General features: G+C 41.2%; 1 protein-coding gene across 1 annotated transcript in view; it reads left to right on the plus strand.

Annotated features, from left to right (window-relative positions):
• GRIN2D (glutamate ionotropic receptor NMDA type subunit 2D) overlaps window positions 1–27,596 on the plus strand; it is a 1,103,075-nt gene that overhangs the window by 922,157 nt on the left and 153,322 nt on the right. The window contains exon 11 of the mRNA XM_078654973.1: window positions 24,798–25,030. Coding sequence (XP_078511099.1) covers window positions 24,798–25,030 — 233 coding nt within the window. The remainder of the gene's footprint in view (window positions 1–24,797; window positions 25,031–27,596) is intronic.

Raw genomic sequence — 27,596 nt, forward strand, 5'->3', positions numbered from 1 at the left:
CAGCACACTGGTCTCTTCACATTCTAATGGCCCTTATGTTATTTACAAAGTTGTATTTGCTTGCCTAACTATGGCTACTCAGCCAGAAGTCCTGTCTTGAATTTCCTCTCATCTACTCTGATGGACAGAGCTTTGTTAACAGGGTGTCGCTAAAACTGGTTTAAATACTTTAACTTTCAAGTGTGGTGTGAAGAATGATTCCTTCTTTCTCATATTTTTTATTGAAGTCAAATTGATGTGTACTCAGGTTTATAAGATAGCTCCCCTTCCTAATAATGAGTCCCAAATACTATTTAGAGAGTCGCAAATAAATTGTGACTCACTAAATAGGGTGTGTACATGGCCCTGTAGAGTTTTTGCATGGGCAAACATGTTGCAAACCCGTTTGAGTATGTGAAAACGGGTCCTTCATCTAGCCTCTGGCCCTCTGTCTGGTTTTCTAATCCAGCAGAGAAGCTAAATACCTTTCAGGTGTTCAGGGGGGCCATCAAGTAGCTATTATTCCACACACATATAGCATGCTTTCTTCCCTTCCAAGTAGCAGCTCAGAATCATCTTAGAATTCAGGAATGCCACAGTGTTATACATCTCCCCGTCACACAGGCTTTGTTAATATCTGTAGCACCTAGGTCTGAGACTCACACTTTACCTTACTCCTGTGCACCTGGAGGGGCTGTCTGCCCATGTTCTGCTGTTCACGATCCCATATGCCAGGTGTGGCTGCAGTGATGATTAAGGGCCATCACCCTGGTGCATCACTGTGACAGAAGAGGCCATCACCCTGTGCAGTGATCTGACTTTGAAGGGCTACTTTGTCCAATAGGTTGTTGGATTGAATTAACTCAATTTGAGTATTCATCACTTTCTCAATGAGCTTTACTGGCATAGGTAGACATGAGATGGAATGATAATTGTTTGGATCAAGAGGGTCGAGGGAAGGTTTTTTTTTAATAATGGAAGCACTGACCATTTCTTCCAACTAGTGGGAAAAGAGCCAGACTGGAAAATTAAATAGAAGATGGCCATTCATTTCAGCACAATAGTCTCAGCTGTTAGGATGGCATTCCTAGGTGGACAAGGGGATCCGGATCCAATTGATTTGACCAATCTTCTGAGCTCATCTTTAGATGGTGGAGTAAACACATTACAGGTAGTACCCACATCAGTGGAGCTTGGGCTGGTCATGTCACAGTGGGAAGCAGTGGGTAGGGTCGAGGATCTATTGAAAACTTAATCAACTTTTTGTAAAAAAAGGTTGGCCAAAATATTGCAGACGGATTCACTACTGTTAGTGAGCTTACTTGCTGTGCCTGTTGTGAGTTTAATGACTGTTTGAAATAGTTCTTAGTTGAATTTTTACCTGCTTCAATCCAATTCATGAAGTAAGACGTTCTTTCTTTAAAAATCATAGCCTTATAGTCACCTAGGCATTTTTTGTATTTGACCCTTCCTTCATCCTTGTAATCTGATCTCTACCTTTTCTCCTGTCTCCTATGGCTCTGTTTGAGTGCCCTCCGGTCTCCTGAGAACTTGGGGACAGAAATATGGTTTCTCTTGTTTTTAGATATCGTAACTGGTGCCAGGAAGCAAGCAACTTTGTCTAACCAGTGTGTGCACTGTGAAACAGCTGTGTCCAAGTCATCCGAGTGGGCTGATAGTGATGCCTCTAGCATATTCATTAATAGGTTTCATTGAATTTTGCACAAAGCATGAGAAAATATTGTGTTTGGAGTGGTTTAGGGAATCTGAGTTTAATGTCAAATAGGACTGCATAGTGGTAGGTCCAGGCTAAGGGAAGAGTATTGACATTGCCCCAAGAGGTGTTGTTGGTAAAGAGCCCATCTAAAGTATGTCATGCCAGCTGAGTAGGACCTTACACCAGTTGTGATAGGCCAAGGGGTGACATAGTTTGGAGAAGTGATGCTACGCCGGTATCTCACAGGGCATCAAGGTGACAATTAAAATCATCCAAAACTGTATAGTCACTAAAGAGAATGTTGGCTTCTATCAGGAAACTAAACTCCTGATTTAAAATAAATAGAGGGCCAGCTGGGTGAATAAACAATGGTCCCATTGAAAAACCCAGATTTAGATATTTCAACGCTAAAGGAGTAGGCCTTACAGTGAAGTGACAGTAAGAAATTACAGCAAACCATTAAATTAGTTCTAAATATAATCGTTAAAACGCACCCCCCTCCTCCCCCAGCTCCTGACTGGTCTGTCCGGATGGTGGATGGCAAAACCATCATGAATGGCTGCTAAAATTTCCCGGTCAGTTGAGGAGCCGGCCCAGATTTCGGTAATAAAGGCAAGAGAGGGTTTATAAGTTTCCATGTGAGGTAGAAATTCAGTACTGTGTTTCACCAATGACCTAGCATTGATGAGGACGCAAGACAGTTTTTTACTGGGCTTATTGCACCTTAACTGATGGCTTAAGTAGGTCAAAGATGGTGAACAAGACTCGGCTACTGGCGAGCCCAAATGTGAACCACAAGTGTGACAAATGTGATAGCCTTTATTTATACAAGAGAGGGGATCCAACTGGCAGCCAACAGCGCACTCACCTGAGGGATTAAGAGCGAGCAGCGTATTGCACATGTAGATCAATTTAGGCCGAAGTTTGGGCCTGAAACAAAAAGGGGGACTGGTGCTCAAAGTGTTTCAGGCGTGAATGGACCGGATGGGCGCGGACGGGCGCAGAGGGGTGCAGACAGGAGCAGAAGGGAGCAGTCGAGATTGCCTTAGGCGCGCCTTAGGCCAGTAGTGCGGGTGCGCTTTGCTTCCCTGTAAGTAGCCTGCCATAGACAGGGTGTAGGTAGAGAAGTACAATAATCCAAAATATTTATTCATTGTGATTGTAGATGCACATCCATTGCAGAGGAATCTAAGTAAGAGATCATTTAAATGGTAAAGTAACCCCAAGAAATCTCACAGGGATAGTTTTGAAGCTGATAAAGGAACTTTGATAGAGACACCATCTTAATGAAAGCGATCAGTGACAAGCAAAAAGTGCAATTTCTCTAATTAAAATGTTCTCATTTGATTTCTTCAATGTGTACCATACTTCTGGAGTAAACACCCATGATTACAGGATGCTACAGGTGGCTTACACATAACTCACAATCACATTGCTTTGACTGTGAGGTATGAATTAGCAATAAATACCTCAAAGCGCTAGGTCTTTGGAGGGCACTGACAAGAGCTATATCCCTTTCAGTGTATGGAAACGCACAACAGCATTGCAGTCTGGAATTACTTCCTATGCAATTTTATATAGCACAAACTCAACCCGAAGCTATTGGAGCGCTTTACAAGATTAGCAGTAACATTGCATAGGGTCACATACATTCCCTTTTTTGGGGATTAAGTGAATTTTCCAGAATTACAGAATGTTGAGGCGACGCAAGATATACTCTTCCAATTAATTTCATGACAAATAAACCTCTGTATGACTTTATGCCTGCATTTCTAAATTACACAAATTGCTTTATTAATGTTTACAAACTCGCTAAGAGTTAGACTTGGTTCAAGTCTCTGGGTGCTTAAACCTCGTTCTGCTCTCAGTATCCCAGTCAGTCACATCTCATGTTGCCTTTCCCTGCAAAGGTGCTGTCTTTTCAGCAGGACCCATCCCCCAGTCTGGGAGAGTTTCCTGCTCAGGTGATTCCAGCGCGCTGGCCTCTTGACGGGCTAATGTCTCTTTTGTTATGCATAAGGGTGAATCTGCATATCTAAGCCCGGCCACCCTGAAACCATCCAGGTTTTTTTTTTCTTCAAGGCCGCCAGGATGATCATTCCGAGGGGCAGAGGAAATGCTATTCAAACTGGCTAAAGTGATTCTTCAGTGAGCAGACTTGTAAAAGTGTTTTCCTTACATCCTTGCGCACAAACTTCACAGGTATTTTTTCCAAACTATTTTTTTCACGGACTCTGCTTTCATAAAGTACACATTTCAAGTAAGCGCTGAAAGTTCCGAAAAGTCCAGAACATTATGCAAGCAAATATCTAATAACTCATATATTACTGTTCCTGAATTCTCGCTTGTAAGGGTTGAGAAAGCTTTAAAACAGGTAATAATATCGCTGCAATTTATACTCAGTGCTAGTGCAAGTTTTAAAGAGTACCTGATATGTGCTTAATAAAAAAGAAACATCTTTTATCACAGGTTTGTACATGTGCAAATGTTTTATGAAAATATTACTCCATTCAAAATAAAAATGTAAGCTAAAATAATTCATGAATTGCAAATGCAAATGATAAATTATAACAAATTCTTGATTCCTTCAAACCAATGTAAACTCTAATCCTTTTTAGGTCTCGCCTGTCGATGCGCATGCGCATCGAGCAAGCGAGACTATAGGGGCTCATCCACTCTTTATCCACACTGCAAGGAATCGTGGCGATTCCTTGCAGTGCCCGTGACTTTTAAGGTCAATGCGCATGCGCATTAAGCTTATGCGCATGCGCATTGACCTTAAAAGTCACGGGCGCGTGCATGTCCGTCTTTGTTTACCCGCTCCGCCCCCTCCCGCCGTGTCGCCTTGCCTACTCTCTTCCACAGCCTCCCCCAGCTCCGCCCCCTCACTACTTGATTGCACGGCCGCTAGGCCGTGCCTCCCCTACTCTCCTCCCCCCTCCTCCTCTCCTCCCCTGCCTGCCTGCCGCTAGAAAGCATGGGATACTGTGCTGCCTTAACTATTTGCTATGGCCATGTTAAAATCAGAGCCAAGTCGTAAATATAAATTTTTCCACACCACTGTTTTTTCGATAAAAACGTGATTATTCACAGTTTACGCTGCTAATCCGTGACCAAACAGACAATATGAAGCTCTGAGTCTATTCTCTTCCTAGCGTGCTGTGACTGCCTCCCCCGCTGTATCCCCTCACCCCCCCCCCCCTGCTGTATCCCCTCACCCCTGGTCTCTCCCCACGTCTCTCCGTTGCTCTCCCCTCTGCTGTCGCTCTCTCTCTCGCTCACTCCCCGGCTCTCTTCTTGCCTTGCTGCTGCTCTGCCTCTTTGTGTCTGATCCCAGGCTCACATGTCGGAGCTGGCAGCCCCCGCGGCTAGTTCCTATCTGTGCGACAGCATTTTTAATTTAACACAACCGCCTTTGATGTTTTCAAATATTTATAGCCAGCTTCAGAGCACTGCAGAAGTCTTTCCATTCAGATGGAACGGCTCGGCTCGCTCTCCTCGTGCAGGCCCTCTTAAACTCGGATCCCGCGGGATTTAGTTCACGCGAAATTCTCTCCGTGTCTCGTGCTTTTCTGTCTCTTTAACTTTTACTTTCCTTTCACAGCCTGTCATATGTTGTTGGACTCTCCCAGAAATAGCTAATGGATCGAAATATCAGAATATACAGAAAATCGAAAACTGCGACCAAGAAAAGCTCGTGCTGAGAAGTAAATCTTTAAATCTAAGAAGGACTTTGCGTGCTTTACAAGTGTTTACAGGGGAACAGCGTAGAACTGCACAGTTAATTTGATAGTACAAGCACATGCAATGGATGCACTTATTTCATATCTGTTTAATCCGTTTATTTTAATTCCTTTGGTCGCTTTAGTTCTAGTCATTATTTCTTTGCCTCTCCGATTGCGCTCTTCAATTACCCTCCACGCCCACAATTTATTTTTCTCATTCTCTGTAGTACTCTGCCAATTCTCACAATGTCTACCATTTTTCGAACCCCGCCTCCCCCCTCCCTCCCAGCCTCCACAGTTTCCGCTCTTCCAATATTCTGAATATTTCTGAATTGTTTCGTTTCTCTCCCTGTATGGAAGTGTGAAGTTTAGAAACTACCTGAAAACGTGGTTATTGAAGCAGGCTGTACACTCACCCTCAACCCCTCACTCACCCTCACTCTCACTCATCCTCACTCACCCTCAACCCCTCACCCTCACTCACCCTCAACCCCTCACCCTAACTCACCCTCACCCTCACTCACCCTCAACCCCTCACTCACCCTCTCACCCTCAACCCCTCAACATCAACCCCTCACCCTCACTCACCCTCACCCTCACTCACCCTCACTCACCCTCACCCACCCTCACCCACCCTCACCCTCACTCACCCTCACTCACCCTCACTCACCCTCACCCTCACTCACTCTCACCCTCACTCACCCTCACTCTCACTCACCCTCACTCACCCTCACTCACCCTCGCTCTCACTCACCCTCAACCCCTCACCCTCACTCACCCTCAACCCCTCACTCACCCTCACTCACCCTCACCCACCCTCACCCTCACTCACCCTCACTCACCCTCAACCCCTCACCCTCACACAGTGCAATAGGTCTCGGAGCATTTGAGTTAGAGCTTTTAGAAATGTTTATGGCTTTTTTTTTTAATTCTTTAGCATTGGCTACAGGAAACAAAAATGCTAAAGATTTACACAAAAACCCATAAACAATTCTAAAAGCACTAACTCTAATGCTGCGAGACCTATTGCATTTCCAATGCTTGTTTTTTAACGCAAACGATGTATTGGATTACAACTGGAGGACACATTTCTCACCCCAAGAATTTTTACAGATGGAATTTTCATCAGTAAAAATGTGTCACGAAACTTGCTGGCAAATGGTGCAGATTTTGTGTTTGTGTAGTAAAGTGGTAAACATACATTCTGTCTGTTACTTCCTCCCCCAGTTCTGAGTGCACAACTGAGTACACTGTGCACATTACTCATCAGTAATTACGGTACCCCTTGCTTGAGTTATTTATTCATGTATTACTTTTTTATGCAGCATGCATCTTATCGAAGTGGCATGTTAGTGCACTGTGCAAACAAAACAAATCAAAAGTATTTTCTCTCAGATTTGCATTCATAGGCAGGACTTTCAGTGGGCCGGGTCTCAACGGTGCTCAGTTGTTTAAAGGAGGCCTCGAAATGGGTCTCTTTTGGGCTTTGTCTTGTGCCCTGGCACCGGCGGTTCGTTTTTTCCAACCACAGTGACAGCAGGCACACTGCTCACTTCTCACTAGTGAATTAGTTACGGGATAACGTCATGCCAGGTGTGCGTTGTAGGGGAAGGGAAATCCTTTAAAGAGTCATTTTCTCTCTGGATTTCTCTTCTCTTTTTGAAACTCAGGAGCATGAACATTGTCGTGGTGTCACCAGGGCTTTAAGTGGAAACTTTTTGAATATTATATAAAAGCTATAGTTGCTGCTTATTTATCTTATGCAACTAGCAACCATTGACAAAGCCAATAGTCCTGACATGTTGTAGGTATGTTGTTACTTGTATCATATATCTGGATGCAATGCCAGAAACAGCAAAATACAAGTCGGGCGGCACACACAGATTGTTAGTTTACGTGTTTTGAGCAACGCCCTTAATTACATTGACCACGCCCCTTTGAGAGAACCCCCATTTTTTTCATCTCACTGAAAGCCCTGGCAATAGGTTAAACCATGGGTTAACTTGATATGAATTTAAAATTAGTGTGTTTCTGATTGTCCAAAGGGTGAAGGGTGTATGTAAGTAATATGCAGGGATGAGGGGACAAGGGGCCACAAAGTAGGCAACAGCTTTCCAGCCTGACATCCAGCACCGCAGCTCCATGGTGTCTGCTGTGTCTTTCCAGGCACCACCAAGTATCCATGTGGCAATGCAGAGTGCAACCCTAGAGCAATTGAGCTTTCAATAAGGGTGATGATCCTGGATCAGTTACACTGAATCAGGAGGTTTGTGGATGGTGCATCCCATCATGTGTAGAAGTGGTGTTCTCTGAAGAGATGTCAGGGGTGTAAGCTCCACAGAGGCCACCAGTAACACCCTTAAATACCCAGTGATTACTGTGTTTTTCCAGTCAAAGCAGGCAACAGGAACAGTACTCTTAGGTGATTTTCCATTGTTGATGCCTTCAACATTAATGCATGCAGTGAGACACCTGGCTAGAAAATACAGATCGGTGTGCTTTAAGCGCTCCTGAAATTTCAAGAGTGGCTTGAAATGCAGAAAAAGAATGGTCTGAAGTGATGCAAGTCAGAGGATGTTTTTGAGACAGCACAGTTGGCCATGTACTTACAGTCTAGTGAACCCTAGGCTATTACGGAGACTGGATAATACCACTTGAACATGGAAGAAGCCCCATGCTGGGATGAAAAGCCTGAGGGTGGGATGCTATCTACAGGACGGCTTTAGAGCTGTGCAGCTGGTGAAGCCGCACCTGGCGCTGAGCTCAGTGGTGGGCTGTGTTTAGAAGTAATGTATGAGCTTAAAAGCACCTGCTGCAGAGTTCTTTGTGTGCACATCAGTTTTCAGACAACAATAAAAATGTCAAGATAACACTGGTGATTAATCTTCCTGCTGGAGAGAGTTCAGAGTTTTTGCTAGTGGTAGTTTTGATTCAACTGAAAGTAGAGCAGAGGGTTAATAATGCGGGGGGGGGGGGCGTAACTCGCTTAATTAGTGTAGGGTAATCAAGTGGAATTATCTAAAAATTCTGTGAAATTATGCAGAAGTACGCAAAAAGAGTAATTCTAGGTTTAGTGCTATTTCATAATGCAAAAATACACCCCTGCTTCCAAAGATGAGCATAAGAAATCTTTTTATGTTAAGAAATAGTGCTAAATGCAACAGAACACAAATAGCAAGGGCAAGGAGCCGATCATGCTTGCGAAATGTGCTCCTGGGGTAGGTTTTTCGAAAAATGTACCTCCCCCATTTTTAGCACTATTGTCTTATTGCCAAATGCCCCCCAAACAGCCATAATGGCCTTGAGAAGGCATTTTGTGCTAAGCAGTAGCCCTAAATGTGCTGTTGCAGTTGAGTTTTTCCTCCAACTTACTCCCAGCTTCTAGCGCTAAATTCCATTTTGGACGCAAGGATGCATTTTGCATTGAGAAATAACACTAAATGCAGCAGAACACAAATAGCAAGCTCAAGCAGCCACATACACTCACTAAGTTTGTCTCCTGGTAGGGTTGTTTTTCCCAAAATTACTCTTAGTTACGCGAGCAGTTGTAATTGCATTATTATCAGTATTTCTACATCAAAGAGTACCTATCGAAAAGGAATAAAACAATTACTCTGATTAGCGTGATCAAAATTATGCCCAGGTTGTTAATATGCCTACTGCAAAGAAAGTGCATCATGCAGACAAAAGGACTGTATTTTATGTGAGTTGCTCAGGGGATAACTGCTCTTGTTGCAGAGATCTTTCCCTTACTTGCAGTTCATAAATTACAATCTTAAATAGAACAGTGACCAAAGAACTTTCATCAGAGCTGCATGCAAACTGTATTGTATAGGTTAGAATGTTATGTTTTCCCCCCAGATTTTCATTATCCTAATATTGTTAAAAACTGTTTGTTTGGATAGTAGTACATTTGGATTAGAAAATCGTATCCCAACCACTGTGGTATGTTTTAAATCCTGCGTTTGTGCGTCTCCAGGAAAAACATTCAATGGATGACATGCGATTCCTACACCTGATAATCCTTAGTGTCTTTTGTTGCATTACCTACAGACTAATTTAGCGTTGTATGATTCATTGTCTCTGTATAATGTGTTTGATGTTTACTGCTCGGACAACCTACACTGGTGTGAGTAGCGCAATAAAACAAATGCATATGAGAGAGGGGCTATGAAGAGATGAGGGGCACATTTGAAGGGTTGTAGTGAGGTCATCCATGCAGAAGGAGGTCATGGGGTGCACCAAAAAAGACTGTTGCACCAGGCACCACCAGCACGGAAGTTGACTCTGGCTGGCTAGTCCACCAAAGGATGGTCAGAGTCTTGGAGTGAATTGACTTTGCAATAGCGAAAAAAGACAAGGGCTCTGAACACTGGGCCTGAATAGTCCTCTAAGTTATTTACAAAACATGATCAGAATCATTTACTTTATATCACAGTGCAGTGCACCATCATGCTTTAATTGAAGATAAAGATCACATGGCAATAGTGAAGTGTTCCAACTCAAATAGATTTTAGAAATGCTCATAAAACCACACTTTTCAAACACAAAAAGACTAAATTCAAATAGCAGCATCATGTAAATAAGTTTTTATATAGAGAAAAGGTTAATTTACATTCAAAATATTTGGATAAATAAAGGGATATGGAGTTTTCCCTTCAAAATGTGCATCCTTTCTGCTGCTAGAATTTGTTTCTGTGAGCAATGTGTGTTTAAAATGCAAAGTGTGTTTAGGACTGCAGTACCACCTCCTGCCTACGGGGACAGAGCGAGCAAAAATATAAACACACTTTATGAAACACAGGTCCCCACAAGGCAATTTTTTCAAAAGTTGTAAAAATTGACATAGATGTTCCTGAAGTCATTTTTAATCATTTAGAAGACATTACCTTGTGGGGACCTGGGTTCAGGTCCCCACAGTGCAATCAAGTCCCCACAGCGTGAGTGTGTTATCATGCCCAAGTCCCCACAAGGATAGTAACACAAACCCACACACACATACCCCCCCCACACACACCCCCCCCCACATACACCCCCGCACATACCTCATACACCCACACCTCCACACACACCCAAACACCCCACACACCCACACACACACCTTACACACCCACACCCCCACCTACACCCACACACCCCACACACCCTCACCCACACACACCTCACCCCCCCACACACACACACCTCACAGACACACCCCACACATCCCCCACACACACCTCACCGCTTCCCCACACACACACACCTCTGACATACACCTCACACACACACACACACACACAGACCACACACACCTCACACACACACACACACCCACACACACACTCCTCTCACCCCCCCACACACACACCCACACACACACCCCACACACACACCCACACATCCTTCACACACACACCCCACACACATACCCCCCCCACACACACACCACACACACACACACCACACACACACACACACTCATTATTTGTTTTCTTTTTTTGAGGGGGTGCCCCACACACATACCCCAACACACACATACACCCCATACCCACCCCCCCACACACCCCCACCATACCTCATACACCCACACCCAAACACCCCACACACCCACACCCACACACACACCATATACCACCACACCCCCACCTACACCCACACACCCCACACACCCCCACCCACACACACCTCACTCCCCCCCCCACACACACACACACCTCACAGACACACCCCACACATCCCCCACACACACCTCACCCCCCCACACACACACCTCTGACACACACCACACACACACACACACTCACACACACCCCACACACACACCTCACACACACACACACCCACACCCACACACACATTCCTCACCCCCACACACACCCACACACACCCGCCACACACACACACCCACACACACACCCACACATCCTACACACACACACCCCACACACACATACCCCCCCACAAACACACCCCACACCCACCCCCCCCCACACACACACACACCACTCACACACACACTCATTATTTTTTTTTATTTTTTTGAGGGGGTGCGCTCCCCAGTACACGTATCGGTACACGTACCGGTACGCGTACCTTGGAGAAAAAAAGAAAGACAGAGTTTTTAAAAAATGTAGCATTTTTATATAAATTGGAGGTAGTTCTGAAAAGAACTGTTTTTTATTCTTATTGTTGTTTTACATTTTTTTATTGTTTTTTTGTACCCCGTGACTTTAAAAAAAAATTTTTATATATTTTTTTGCCTTGGGGGTCCTTGTGGGACCCCCTGAGCAGGCCTAGGGGGTCAGGGTGTTTCTACTCTGGCCCCTTTGCGAGTTTCACAGCTTTGTTTCACTGCTTTCTTGCGCCTTGGTTCGAACAAGGCACAAGATGGCTGCCAGGGACACCCAGTATGCAAGGGGAATTAGTTCCCCCTCTTCAAACATGCACGGGGGCTGCGTTGCAGAGAGGTGCAAAAAAGGGTGTGGCCTCATTACACCTCTATGCAATGCAGCCATCTGGCGCATACTGGAGGCTCCTGGTGGGCTAGTTGGCCCCCAGGGACGCCCATTATGCAAGGGGAATTAGTTCCCCCTCTGCAAACGTGCCAGGCGGCTGCGTTGCAGAGAGGTGTAACAAGGGGCATAGCCTCATTACACCTCTGCAATGCAGCCCCCTGGCGCATACTGGAGGTTCCAGGTGGGCTAGTTGGCCCCCAGGGGCCCCCAGTATGCAGGGGGAATGAGTTCCCCCTCTTCAAACATGCACGGGGGCTGCGTTGCAGAGAGGTGAAAAAAGGGCCGTGGCTTAATTACACCTCTCTGCAATGCAGTCCCCTGGTGCATACTGGAGATTCCTGGTGGGCTTTCAGGTCTTATATAGTTAGGAATTAGCATTAAAAAAAACTTTGAAATTCACTGAAAAAAACATAGTTTTCAGGCCTTATATAGTTAGGAATTAGCATTTAAAAAACCTTTGAAATTCACTGAAAAAAACATAGGTTTCAGGCCTTATATAGTTAGGAATTAGGCACAAGAAAGCAGAAAAACAAACGTGTAGAACACAAAAAGGGGGCAGGGTAGAAACACCATGACCCCCTAGGGCTGCTCAGGTGGTCCCACTAGGATATTAATATATTTAAACGTTATCCGCTAATAGAATTAGCATTTAAAAAACCTTTGAAATTCACTGAAAAAACCATAGGTTTCAGGCCTTATATAGTTAGGAATTAGCATTTAAAAAACCTTTGAAATTCACTGAAAAAACCATAGGTTTCAGACCTTATATAGTTAGGAATTAGCATTTTAAAAAACCTTTGAAATTCACTGAAAAAACCATAGGTTTCAGGCCTTATATAGTTAGGAATTAGCATTTAAAAAACCTTGCAAATTCACTGAAAAAAACATAGGTTTCAGGCCTTATATAGTTAGGAATTAGGCACAAGAAAGCAGAAAAACAAACGTGTAGAACACAAAAAGGGGGCAGGGTAGAAACACCATGACCCCCTAGGGCTGCTCAGGTGGTCCCACTAGGATATTAATATATTTAAACGTTATCCGCTAATAGAATTAGCATTTAAAAAACCTTTGAAATTCACTGAAAAAACCATAGGTTTCAGGCCTTATATAGTTAGGAATTAGCATTTACAAAACCTTTGAAATTCACTGAAAAAACCATAGGTTTCAGACCTTATATAGTTAGGAATTAGCATTTTAAAAAACCTTTGAAATTCACTGAAAAAACCATAGGTTTCAGGCCTTATATAGTTAGGAATTAGCATTTAAAAAAACCTTTGAAATTCACTGAAAAAACCATAGGTTTCAGGAGTTATATAGTTAAGAATTAGCTTTTACAAAACCTTTGAAATTCACTCAAAAAACTATAAGTTTTAGTGGTGTTATAGTTAGCTGGACATTTTACTCATACAAAACCATTGAAATTGCTCCTATATAGTTAGTTGTACTAAGTATATATCGCGCACCCGCAATCCACTGCTGATGATGTCACATATTAGATCATTCATGACATGGTTAGTGACATCACTGATGACATCTCAAATGACATCACTGATGACATCACTGATGACATCATTCACGTGACAATCACATACACCTTTTCATACACTATTACAATTTTTCATCACTCTTTGTAAAATACAGAGTATCATATTTAAATCCATTGTCACAGCAATACAAGTATCTAAAAATCCACTCAGTGATTCATACATGTATACACACATCTAATCCCTTACCTATGGATTCCCTCATACATGCTGTCAATGAACAATAGAACACTATCAAAAATACTTATACATCTATATCGACATTAAACAACAGCACGCATCCTATTCACATATGAAGTCATCCTACTCACTTATGCAAACAATGGATCATACTTACATATTTACTTAGCAAAACACTTATACAAACACCACTTCTTCTATTCATTTAGATAGTAAGTCATACTTAGTGAATTATAAAATCATTATTACAAGTATACAGTTATCCATACAGTCACTCACACAATCATTGTGTCTTATGTATACTTATTTATATACAACAACTGACACATACACTGCCTTTTATTTTTCTAGTTTGTTGGACCTGTACCTTTGAGAAATATATTTGCTCATCACCACACCCATAAAGAGATTCCCTCACCCAAACTGTTAGAACATGTAGTTTTAACTTCATATATCTACTGAATAAACTATTCACACATCTTTGGACAGTCACACACCCTCCACCGAACCACACACACTTTCACACTCCCATACAAATACTCAGTTAACTAATCAATAACTAATATAGACTTTCACATAGCTAGTAACCAACTGTAGAATCAGTTTACACAACAACTGACAAAGTGATACAGATATTCACACAGTTTAGTCACTATCCACTATATTTAGTGAGACATTATAAATTGGTCAAGTAAACAGTCAATTACACTGCTACTAAATCCTCCATCCAAATATTTATTTATATATCCACTCATTCTTCAATGCAAATTGCTATATATATAATGCATATTTAAATAACGAAGCAAACCACATTCACTGGATGATGTCATAAGTGATGTCATCAGTGATGTCATTTGAGATGTCATGAGTGATGTCACTGACCATGTCATGAATGATCTAATATGTCACATCATCAGCAGTGGATTGCGGGTGCGCGATATATACTTAGTACAACTAACTATATAGGAGCAATTTCAATGGTTTTGTATGAGTAAAATGTCCAGCTAACTATAACACCACTAAAACTTATAGTTTTTTGAGTGAATTTCAAAGGTTTTGTAAAAGCTAATTCCTAACTATATAACTCCTGAAACCTATGTTTTTTCAGTGAATATATATATATATGTATATATGTATATATATATATATATATATATATATATATATATATATATATATATATATATATATATATATATATATATATATACACATATAGACAGACAGACAGACAGACAGACAGACAGACAGACAGACAGACAGACAGACAGACAGACAGACAGACAGACAGATAGATAGATAGATAGATAGATAGATAGATAGATAGATAGATAGATAGATAGATAGATAGATAGATAGATAGATAGATAGATAGATAGATAGATAGATAGATAGATAGATAGATAGATATGTATTACCTACCGGCGGTTGCCAGTAGGTAGCTATAGTTAGGACCTAGCTTCCATAGGAAAAACATTTATATATAACTCATCCTAAGCCACCCTAGTGAGCCGTGCTGTGTGAAAGCCTGGGTTCATAGTTCACATGCTGCTTGTGCAGTTTATGATGTTAGGTTTATTTGTTTGTCTAAATCAACTGTGACTTTTCTATTAAGACCTTTTATTGTTCTAGCTATTGTTTATTAGCAATCAATAGTTGTAATGCACTCAGCTTGCCAGGTGATGTCATTGGCCAAAGGTCTGTTCGTAAAATCACAGTGTTTATATTACTTGTCACCCGTTAAATGTAGAAAGCTAAAAAAGGTGTGTGCGTGTGGGTGAGATAAGGAACATACACTGCTATAGCTGCATTTACAAAGTAACATTTTACTTTCTGTAAAGTGATTTTTGGCAGTCAATTATCCACTCAGGTAGCACAGGAGCATGCTGCTCAGTCTAAGAATGGAGAAATCGCCTATGGTGTGTAATTACTGCAAGGTAAATTGCAGGCTGCCGTGTCTCGCTCCCTGAGGCAGAAAGATAATGGCCAATACATGATATTTGTGCTGCAAGAGCCCACCCCTACTCGGCCTGGATTAGAAATGGCTGCCTCCTGCGGGGACGTTTACTAGATGGAGGTATTCGACTGGTTCTAGGCTTGCCCTGCCTGAGCCCTACTGCTTGGCAGCAGAGAGCATGTCCGAGCCTTCCACGGTTGATGATGATTGTCAACATTTCCATGTCTTGAAAGACGCGCCTACTACTCTTGAGCAAGGGAAATTGAAGCCCTTGCTATGCGAAACAGACATCAGGCCGCTGAAGAGAGGAAGACTAATTCTGTGGTCATGCATCTCCTGTCTTCGGTAGAGCGATCACGGACAATGCACCTACACGTGAGTCGAAAAGGTGTGGCTTCAAAGAAGTTCTGTTCTAGGCATATCTGAAGGTAGAAGCAACAAATCACAGTTTGGAATAGCACATCTGTAAAACCAGTCATACAATGCCTTGAAGTATAGTGAATAAACTCCAACCAACTAAGCAGGATATTGCTCCACAGACAGGAGCATATTTTCCTCTAAAATCAGAGCATATTTTCACCAAACATACCATGAAACACCCACAGATCACCCAAAATATCCACCATTGTGACACAGATTAGCGCTGGCCTGTAAAGCAAAGAGACATCCCAAGTCTTTCTGAAATCAAAGCAGTGCCTGTCATACAAGGCAAGACTTAATTGTATGTGAGCATGACTGCAATTAATATTAGAGAATATGTGTGGACAATATGTGCGGCCTAAAAAGAAAACTAAACGTTTGACTAGTAATGCTAACAAATGGATGCTTGATCACCATGTTTTCAGTTTAGAAACTCCATGTTTTCTGATAATATATCTAAACTAGCAGGGCAGGAAAGGAAAACTGTCCTCTTCTCTGGTATGCTTTTTAGGACTGTGGCTGCAAAGGAAGATTACATTGAAGAGATTCACCCCGAATGGAAGAAGGGAAAAATAGCATTAGCTTCTGTATGCTTCTACTAGGGGCATTGTTTGCACATTTTTGTAGTAAACCAGGAGATGAACAAGAGGGACCCCTTGTCACTCTATAACACATCATTGTTGATTTACGTATACAAGGTACCGATGGGAGTGTTTGCAGTCAGAGTTAGACACATGGTTTCAGAGGGGAGATGTTGCATGACTGAATTCCAACTGCTCACCCAATGACAGTATAAAGTATGCTGGTAATCTACACTTGGTAAAGAATACAGTGGTCCTAGACAATTCTTATTCAAACATGTCACTTAGTGACATTCAGAAGGCACACAAGAAAAGGTAAGGCAACGGGCCACTATAAAGTGATCAATTATATTTCATTTATTTTTGTCATAATAATCAAAACTTTGTTCAAATCAAAAAGGTTCAAGTGCACGATATGCAGTTATACATGTACTAGACGGTTATCACAAGGAGAAAGAAAAATTATGCTCTAGTGAGGAGAATGAAAGGAGAGTGAAAGGATTTCACACGGGAGATAATTCGATCAATTCAAATGGAAGGGACCCGGTGATATCTTCAACAGAAAATGGTCTCCCTTTCTGAGACTATGGCCTACCCCTATACATTAAATACAATATTGTTTACACAGCAGTAATATTAATTTGTTGTCACAGTGTAGCCACATCTGTGATTCCAGTATGGGGGTCACGGTGGGATGTAGGCCTGGTATTCTGTATTTACCTATCTTCCATGCAGTTGGATCAGTAAACCCAGACTCTGCACCTACGAGATAGGGTTGTGCGACCCCTCTTCTCAGACTATTCTCTTTCCCAGAAGTGAGATATAGTCCATTGTTTCTCTTCTTCACATGCCTTCTCTGTTTTCCCTAGATCTCTGTCATAAACTGCTATTCCATCTTGCATGTGTCCATAGGCATTCAGAGATTTAAAAAAAAAAACAGTTGCTCCACAAATTTTTAACCTGATGCAAATACACAAAATAAATATATAATAAATATAAGCATATATGTAAAATACGTGTGTGTGTGTTTACTGATTTCGTGGTACGAGGGCGGGGCTCAATATCCTCATTGCTTGCAGATTAGAGATTCCCTGACAGACTTGTCTGACTCCTAACACTCCCTGTCTAACAGATCACAGTTTACTAGAGGAGGAGTGAGAGACAACTGCCAGTTTTACTTTCTCTGAAAAAGGTATCTTTACTTTTGGAGCTGAGGGGATTATCAAGTGTGACTCCAGCAGCATTGGGATGGACCTAATATGTCCCTGGTTAAGAAATACTATTTACAAAGCAAACTTTATCTATTTAACTAAAAAGGATACAATTGTGTTAGATCGTCCTGAAAGTGAAAGAGATATGGGTAACTTCTTAAGAAAAGGAGTCTTAATAACCTGTGCCTGTAATAAATCATTACACTTTTTAGGAATCTATGGCCCAGTGGAATAGCGTGAGGTATTTACCACATGGTAAGTACTATTATCCCAGGGTGAGGTATTTAGCACGTGTTTAATACTTCCTATTTTGAGTTTTTAACTTGCAAATGGGAACAGTTTTAGAGGTTTTATACCCCAATACATTTAAGCAGATTGGCCTATTTGAATCTATAGGGGGGAAGCTGTGAAGGTGTGCTAATTATCACAGAATTCATAATTCTGATCCCTGTGCAAAGAAGCTTTTGCAAAGGGAATGGAATTCAGCCCTGCACTTGTAATGAGGGGCATTATCCTCCAGTGGCTGGCATTTCCGAAGCAAATTACCTCGACATTAAAAAAAACTGAGATCATTAAGTAGGCGAAGTGCCAATCAGAATTTTACTGATTTCTTATTTTCAATGCTGGGAGCAAAGTGAAAGGATGAGCAGCCGATGGGTATGAGTACTAATCTAGCACAGGAAATGCGGGTTCGACTCGGAGGGAAAACACCCTGGAGGTTTGCCAGTTTAGGCATACTTATAGGGCTTAAAATGTGAGAGTCATAATTTCAACACAGTATAATCTACTGATTCCTTTTACTCTGTATCTCATTTTTTAAGTTTATGTGACTCTTTTTTCACTTAATAATGGCAAAAAAAGCTTGAATGAAACACTGAAATATTCCAGCAATCCCCATTAACTATTGGAAATATATTTACATATCGATTAATTGATATTCCGAGTTGAACTGGTGAATTGATTATATAGTACCTCGCATGGCATAGTCTCCTTGAAATCCTGATAATAGACTCTGCTTTCTGGAAAGACATGCTTTATATGCAGCATACAAAACTGTTTGAACAAAATCATTTAGCTTTGTAAGGAGCGTGGGGGTTTTAATATCTTACCAATTACTGTATTTTTATTCAGCCAATTTTCAGAAGAAAGACGTCCAATTTATTTTAACAAAATATCACACCAAGCCATTAGCCTTTTGTGTCAGCCCTACCATCCACAAAACCTTCTAGCTGCCACATTTTCAGAGTGCAAATTGCTCATTCCGCGTATCTTCTTCCTTTTCCTTCAGTACAAATGCTCTATTTTCAATATTTCATCATTACTGCCCAAGGGAAGCCTTTGTGTGTATAAACCACAGAGCAAGATATTTTACATCCCATAGACCTGGCTTCAAGGCACCACAGATAGCATTTATATTGTAGCACAAGCATCACCAGTGAAAGGTGTTGTGCAGATAACACTATGAAGTATAAGTTCCACAGTCCAGCTGAGACCACCCAAACCACTGAATGTGTTGCCTCTATAATAGTTTTGTTTAGGTATTAAAAGGTGACACTCTTGTAAGATAGTGAACATTAAAAAAGCGGATCAAATATTTTTTTAATGGCTGTGTGGCTGAGTCTTCTGAGACTCAGCAGTTGGAAAATATGCTTGGGTTGCTACCCATGATTGTCAACACTGGCTGCATCAGGATCTCCTAAGAAAGGGTAATGCAATTACAGTATTTCGAGAGGTTCAGATTGAGTGCCCAGGATGCAAACAAATGACAGAATCCAGAAGTTGGGGATGAGGGTATAACATAAAGAGCTGCATGTCATCATGCAGGGATTCCAGAGTGTGGCAATGTCCACTTGTCTAAATGGAAGTTGATGTGTTGCTAGTTTAAGTGGATGCAGGGTGATAAGTTCAAGCAGGGTCTGGTTGCCACAATTCCATTGGTAAGGCCTCTGCAGGGAAGGATAGACTGGGCTTTCTGACACTCTGGCATTTTCCTGTAGCGCTGCTGGATATGGGGCAGTTTTAAGAGCTGGATGGGGTTCAATGAACCCATAATATCAACATGGCCCTACTCTATTCGTGGTTTCCTATGGCTAGTTTGATCATTTTTTCCAGGACAGATTTTGGAAAACAGTATGGACATGGGCCTCAGTGAATTGCAGTTTGCCCAGATCAATTTATAGAAGTTCTGGAATCTCTAGTGTTTGGTGTCATCCCTCAAAATGTAGTTTTAGTTGTTTTTAACTGTGGGTGTGAGTGTGAATTGCAAAGTGTTTTTATTCACATCATTTGCATAGTTTTATGGCGTGTTTCAAAAGTTTATGAATGAAAGATTTTTTGTTTTCCCCAGGCTTGCCTGATAATTTTGACTTTGGGACAATTTGTTTTGCAAAAGATAAATTGGCAAAGGAAAAGTCTTCATACACATGTGCAGAGAAAACGTCTACAAACAGTTGTCACCATTTGTGTGGTTTTTAAAGTGAGTTATTTCATAGTGCAGTGAAAAATAATTTCGCAATAAGCAGAAAAACTTGCCATGGGTGAAGGCAACCTTAAACCAGGAAGCTTTGTGAATGGTGATAATCGGGAACTCTGCAAACGTTCCCCTTGTTGAAAAAGAGTCCCTAGATTCTAGCTTCAAGAGGCAGCAAAGTTCTGTAAAGAGGGAGCGATTCAGCTAAGAGCTCATTTAAAGTGCTCTGATACCTGTGGGTCAACTTCACGCTATTTATTTATTGTATTTTATTTATGGAGAGCAACATTCGTCCAATAGGATATCACAGCGCTAGAGGAGCAGGATCTCATAGTAAAGGTTTGTGTGTGTGGGGGGGGGAGGGTGTAAGGTGCTTCCAGTATCTCCAACATTAGGTCTTGGGTAACAGGTGGGTTTTCAGTTTCCTTCTAAATGCCATGTAGTCAACAGTGAGAAAAGGTGCAGCCTCCTGCCCTTGCTTTTTTGATCCATTTTGTCTTAGCTTGCGCCTGAGAACAGGACCTTAAGCACCTGGTTGGGGCATGAAATTGGACTTTGTTCTGAAGAATTTTGGGACCGCAATGGTGTAGGGCCTTGTGTGCATGGCTCAGGAGTCTGAATCTAGCTCTTTGACGTATGGGCAGCCAGTTAAGTTGTCTCATACATTCTAACGCTGAGCTATATCTACTTTTATTGCACACCAATTTGACAGCTGCATTTTGTATCACCTGCAGGCGTGCAAAGAGGTAGTCCGCCATGCCGACATGCGTTCCCGTAATCTACTTTACTGATGAGTAGGGCTTGTAGGGCTATATGAAAATCCTCAAAAAAATACAATCTAATCTTCAGCAATACCCATTAACAGACGCAGTCACACTTATTGAGACCACAGGCTCAGACAGGAGCATAGCTAACATTAGTGCAGCAGGTGTAGTGTGAGGTGCCCCTCGGGGAGCAGTAAGGCCAATTAACCCTGCCTGTATTAGATCCACACCCTTACTAGTTCTCTGAGCTCCGGTGATCCTTTCTGCCAAGACAACGGAACTCTTGTCCCCTTTACTATTTGAGGGGTAGCACCACACCAAAAAATGCTGGGCACGCTGGGAGGAAAGAAGCTTCTGGTAATCAAAAGGAGTAAATATTAAACACCATTTTGATAAATTTCCATTGGTAAATTTCCAGCTTGTTTTCAGTCCTGGAAGTTCAGGTTAATGTTCTAATTCATTATCAGAGTTTTAGTCTTGCTTTGCTTCAAAGAAACCTCAGTTTCGGATAGTTTGTAAAAATGTAGTTCAGGTCTAGCACATAAGCCCCAGAGATATGGCATTCTGTGGACACCCAGCACACATTTGCAAAATGGTCAGTCGCTCTTGCTAATCCTGCTGAGATTCTGTTTGAGCAATTGATTAAATCTGTGCATAATGAGTGAAAGTTTGCATAGACACATACCCAGACCTGCTTTATGATTATGAGGTAAAACCCTTTGAGAAACGCTTCTGTGAGCCGAAAATTCAGAAGGCACCCTTTTGCTGCAAACTATTCAGCTTCAATTCTTTCCACTTTTTATCCACGTGTTCTCACATTCATCCTAGTTGGTAGTATAACTCTTGGCCTGCATTTCTCTGGATCATTGATAACAATGGGGTAGACCCAAAAGATCAATAGGACCTGGGTAACTGTATATATATATGAAAAAAGTGGTCCTAGATACACAATTTAAACGCAATTAATGATATGAATATTATTTCTTCACAGTCAAAAAAAAAAAAAAAAAAAAACAACAAAATCAGACTAAATCTGAACATACAAACACAAGGAGATGTATTATTGGCTTAATTCAGCTCAAAAAACAGAAGAACCCAACACAACAATGTATACGACAATTTCTACTGCAATTTATTTACAAATTCATAAAATTTCAGCAAGGAAAAAAGGAAAGGAAACAAAGTTGGTGCTCAAGTGAAGGAAAAAGAATTACAAAGTAATTTAGTGCAACAGAGAATTTATATGTACATTGCACATGTAAAGCCTACCCATTTACAATCTATATACAATAATATACAAGGGGACAGGAAGGGGCAGGTGTAGGCTTAAGGGGGTAACTGGGGGGATCGTCGACGTTTCGACCCTGGCGCAATAAGGGAAGGTCACGACCTCTGCTGCGGGTCTTCTTCAGGACGGTAGTAGGGAAGGGGGGGACAGGGAAGCACCTGTAACGGTAAGTGTAAATATTTTAACCATTTATAATAGATATTCTAATCAGAAGGGATTAATTAAAAGAAGTGTTGGGTACATTACCAAATAAAATTAGAAGGTGTCGCAATTCCAGATCAGTTGGGCGATGCACCTATCAAAGGTAAAGACAAACCGGAAAACTGTTAGCCCATCTCCAAAGGCACAGTCCTCTCAAGTTTGTCAAGAAAGAGGTGTTCCACACTTTATGACTCACCTCAAGAAGAGAATTATCTGCTCAGGGTGAAGAATCACTCCAAGACTAGTTGGTACACGATGGGCAGTTGAGATCAATCATGCCTAGTCCCATCCACGGTGAGCATGGTACTGATGTTCAAGGGAATTAATTTAATTTCAAGCGTATCTGTATAGAAAGAATAGGGTATCAAGCCCATGTTATAATTTGCCCATTCAGTCAATAAGCAAATTGATCAGAATTACGTGTAACATGTAGATGGATCTGTGTTACACAATTCAGAGTCCACCGATATTTCTAACCAGTAACATAGGTCAAGGTCCACCATTACTGCTGGACGCCATTGCATGGTATTACTGGTAAATAAATTAATTCCCTTGAACATCAGTACCATGCTCACCGTGAAAACTAGCTAACAGTTTTCCGGTTTGTCTTTACCTTTGATAGGTGCATCGCCCAACTGATCTGGAATTGCGACACCTTCTAATTTTATTTGGTAATGTACCCAACACTTCTTTTAATTAATCCCTTCTGATTAGAATATCTATTATAAATGGTTAAAATATTTACACTTACCGTTACAGGTGCTTCCCTGTCCCCCCCTTCCCTACTACCGTCCTGAAGAAGACCCGCAGCAGAGGTCGTGACCTTCCCTTATTGCGCCAGGGTCGAAACGTCGACGATCCCCCCAGTTACCCCCTTAAGCCTACACCTGCCCCTTCCTGTCCCCTTGTATATTATTGTATATAGATTGTAAATGGGTAGGCTTTACATGTGCAATGTACATATAAATTCTCTGTTGCACTAAATTACTTTGTAATTCTTTTTCCTTCACTTGAGCACCAACTTTGTTTCCTTTCCTTTTTTCCTTGCTGAAATTTTATGAATTTGTAAATAAATTGCAGTAGAAATTGTCGTATACATTGTTGTGTTGGGTTCTTCTGTTTTTTGAGCTGAATTAAGCCAATAATACATCTCCTTGTGTTTGTATGTTCAGATTTAGTCTGATTTTGTTGTTTTTTTTTTTTTTTTTTGACTGTGAAGAAATAATATTCATATCATTAATTGCGTTTAAATTGTGTATCTAGGACCACTTTTTTCATATATATATGCATTTCTCTGGAAGCATGACATCTGCATCATACGCATGGAGTGTCTACATAGGGATCTATATGTCTGCGATTGCTGAATATATTTGAGATTTATGTGACTGAGTGACCAATTTTAAAGTATCATGGCAATAGATGAAGGTACTGCTCTGAGATTTTGCATGGTGTAAAGATTGGAAGAGTTACAGCCCAGCAGTGAAGATATGTATGGGCACACCTTTTGCTTGTTTGCATTTGTGAAAATCAAGATATCATGCTGTTGCGAGCTAAGTCTCAGATTCTCACCCAAATTTGACTTTTTCTATACATTTTGATAGTTTCTAGTACTTGGTTTGTACAGGGGAGCAAGAAGCTACCAGATGCAGAATGTAAACTGCTCTGAATTCAAAAGCCAGGACTGGCGTACTTAGGGCAATTAGTGATATAATTAGTGATAACCAGTATAGCCATGACTGGGAACTTCGTGTTCCATAGCAGAATGCGGTGTAATACATAAAGATGTGCTTCAAAAAATCACAAAATGATGAAGTTCTTGTACAAGTATGTCTCATAAAATGTATTTATTTTACAAGAAATTTCTCCTTTAGTAATTTTTCAGAATAAGTGAAATAAAGAAAATAAAAACAACTCCTATGACTGTTCTACTTATTCTGCTGAAAAAGAATCTGCAACTACGTTTATGTGCTTTTTAACTTAATAGTTAATATTTGTAAATCTTTTTTCCCACAAAAGATCATTTAAAAATCAAGCTCATTCGATGGATTTTAAATTGGTTATGCTTTGCACAAAATGTCATGAAATTTGTGGAAACAATCTTTTTTAACACACTTACTGTAAACTTTTGGATTGGGCCAGCAATAAGTATGTGTGAACATTTAGCAGGAATGTATTTCTTTACAGCATACTACATTTGAGGTATTATTCACACATTGTTTTCGCTCGTCACAACATTGAGAATGTTTGATGTTACCTCCCGCAGATGAAATCGAGATGTTGGAGAGGCTGTGGCTCTCAGGCATCTGCCACAACGACAAGATCGAGGTGATGAGCAGCAAGCTGGACATCGACAACATGGCGGGTGTCTTCTATATGCTGCTGGTGGCCATGGGCCTGAGTTTGCTGGTGTTTGCATGGGAGCATCTCATCTACTGGAAGCTGCGTCACTGCATGCGGCATTCAGGGAAACTGGACTTCCTCCTGGCCTTCAGCAGGGTAGGTACCACAAGAACGTCTTTAAGAGGAATATTGGCACATCCTTTAACATTATGAAAATGCATCTCAATATTACTCTTCACTTTCATTAAAGGCGAAGTACCACTCAAAAAAGTTCCATCATTGAATGGTTCATAGTACAAAATCCAAGGATAAGTCTCTAATTTTATTCAGTTATTTTGTTTTGTTTTTCGCAGTATATTTTCTGTCAATTTTCTCAATCTGAACAAGTGTAAAGCTAACACTTGTCAGTCATTTCTTGCTCTCTCCATGCTATTCTTAAATACGTTTAAAGTTTTCAAGGTGGCATAGGCAAATTATACTTTGTTGCTACATGTGGTACACGCATTCTAATTGCATCCACATAAAGTAACAAAGTATCATTTGCCTATCCCACAAATTATACTTTGTTTTTACATGTGGTACACGCATTCTAATTGCACCCACACAAGGTAACAAAGTATCATTTGCCTGTCCCACAAATGATACTTTGTTACTTTATGCAGATGCAATTAGAATGAGTGTGGCAAATAAAGAAACAAAGTATCAAACACTTCTTTTGAAGCTTAAATGGAACTCAGAATAGCAAGTAGAGAGAATAAATGTGCCAAAGAAATCTCACTCGCCAATTGGAGTCTTAAAGTTTTTACTGGCAAAAGAAAAATGAAAAGGCGGTGAATCACAGAGTTATTCGGTCTGGGACTCCCTGGGCAAGGGTGACCGGAGACCAATTCACAGATAGACAGCAGGGCTCAACCACATGGTCAGTTCTTACCATGACCACAAGCAGGTGCCCAGCTGAGATCATGAGAATGAGGGAGAGCGGACTTCAGATTGTAACAGAAATGCACACAGTTTGGCTGGTCTTCCTTTTTTCACGTCTCGCGAGCCAAGACGCAAAAGAGTTGCCACATCAGATTTGGGCACTTGCATTTGTTAGCCTGAGCACAAAAACATGGCAGAAGGCAGGCGGCAATTACACAAACGCCAGCAAATATGGTTTACGCTTTCACCGTTGTGACTGCCAAGTGCTAATGTTCAGCTGCTAATTTAGGAAAAAGTGAAAAAAGTTGCGTTGGGAAAACTTAAATAACTGGCTGGCTTCATATTGCGTGTCATTCAGTGGCCAAAAATGTGTTGGGTGGAACAACAAGATGAGTATTCATGTACTGGCCAATATCGCTGGATGTCCTCATCAATTTTCATCCATATTATGATTGTGTGTGTGTATTCATCTGTCAAAGTATGTCATTTACATTCCTTCTGTTATCACTACCTACCAATAGATATTCCCACATTATGGAACAGAGCTAGTTTTATTAACTCTTAAATATAACATATTTTGCAACCTATTTCTGTTATGATACATCAACACATTTAGCAGGTTTATTGATAACACATTTTACAGCTAATCGTATTATATTTCTCAGAAAATAATTAGAAACTAGAAGAATCATATATTCCCTAGTCGAGTCAGATTAAGAGCACACATCTTCCTATGCGCCAAGTTCAGAAGCTGTACAGAACACCAGCGCTCTGAACTTGATGTCAATTCTGCTTTGCCATGTAAATGCTTGTGCATCTCTTATTTACATGTATGTTGGTTCCCTTCTCTGCGCTTTTGTGTAACCTGGCTTCGCTGTTTGTCAGGCAGACAAGAATCTTCTTGTGTCCTTGGCTGCTGTTTAAACTGGAGTGTTTATTGTTTGAAACGTGCAGCTTTGTATGAGATGTGAATGGGGAGAAGAGAGAGAGAAGATAATCCCAGCCAGTCATGGTTCAAATAAAATGAAAAATGCATTTGAAAGTAACAAAATCTTGACTTTGCATGCTCTCTCCACTGATGAGCTCACGCGGCAATTAGTACTCATTATTCCTGGAATATTTTGGCAGTAACTTTCCTAATGCCAAGGTCTAGGTGGAAGTAACTGCTCTATTTGTAAAGTAAAATGTTTTGTTTTACAAATGGTAGCTTACTTGTTATTTTATGTGTGTCGGCTATAATAACTGAGAGTGCATATTGGTAGTATAAGAGAATGTTTTATATGGGACCATGGATATCTAATTGTCCAATGGCTAAAGTGAAAATCTTGAGCGGAGTGTGGCAGATTTTTCACTCCAAATACTCAAAGGACAGTCTCCCCTCATTATTCCCTTGGCACAGAGGGTGATAGTTTTTTAGGAACTTGAAGGTGTAAGGCAGTCTTTATTCTTTCTTGCTAGTTGCAAGGAGGTTTGAGTGTCAACAGAACAGCTGCAGTGGCCAGGATTTGGAAAGCTCATTCTGGCTTTGTCAGCAAACATAAAGCACAAACATCTAGAAGATTTTATGCTGCTATCTGTGATATTTACGTTATTTTACGAATAGGCCTTAACTCCAAGTTTGTCAGAGTTATCCTTGGGGCATATTCTCAAGGACATATCGCCGAGTTAGCAGCACTTTATCGCAGCCAAAGTCTCGATAAATATATCGCCCCATTCACAAGCTGGTGCTAAGAGCCCAAATCACCAGTTTACCTGCGATAGCAGCCGCAAAAAACATCGCCACAGATGACCCCGGCAACTA

The sequence above is a fragment of the Lissotriton helveticus genome, chromosome 7 (assembly GCF_964261635.1).
Source record: "Lissotriton helveticus chromosome 7, aLisHel1.1, whole genome shotgun sequence".
NCBI classification, from domain to species: domain Eukaryota; kingdom Metazoa; phylum Chordata; class Amphibia; order Caudata; family Salamandridae; genus Lissotriton; species Lissotriton helveticus.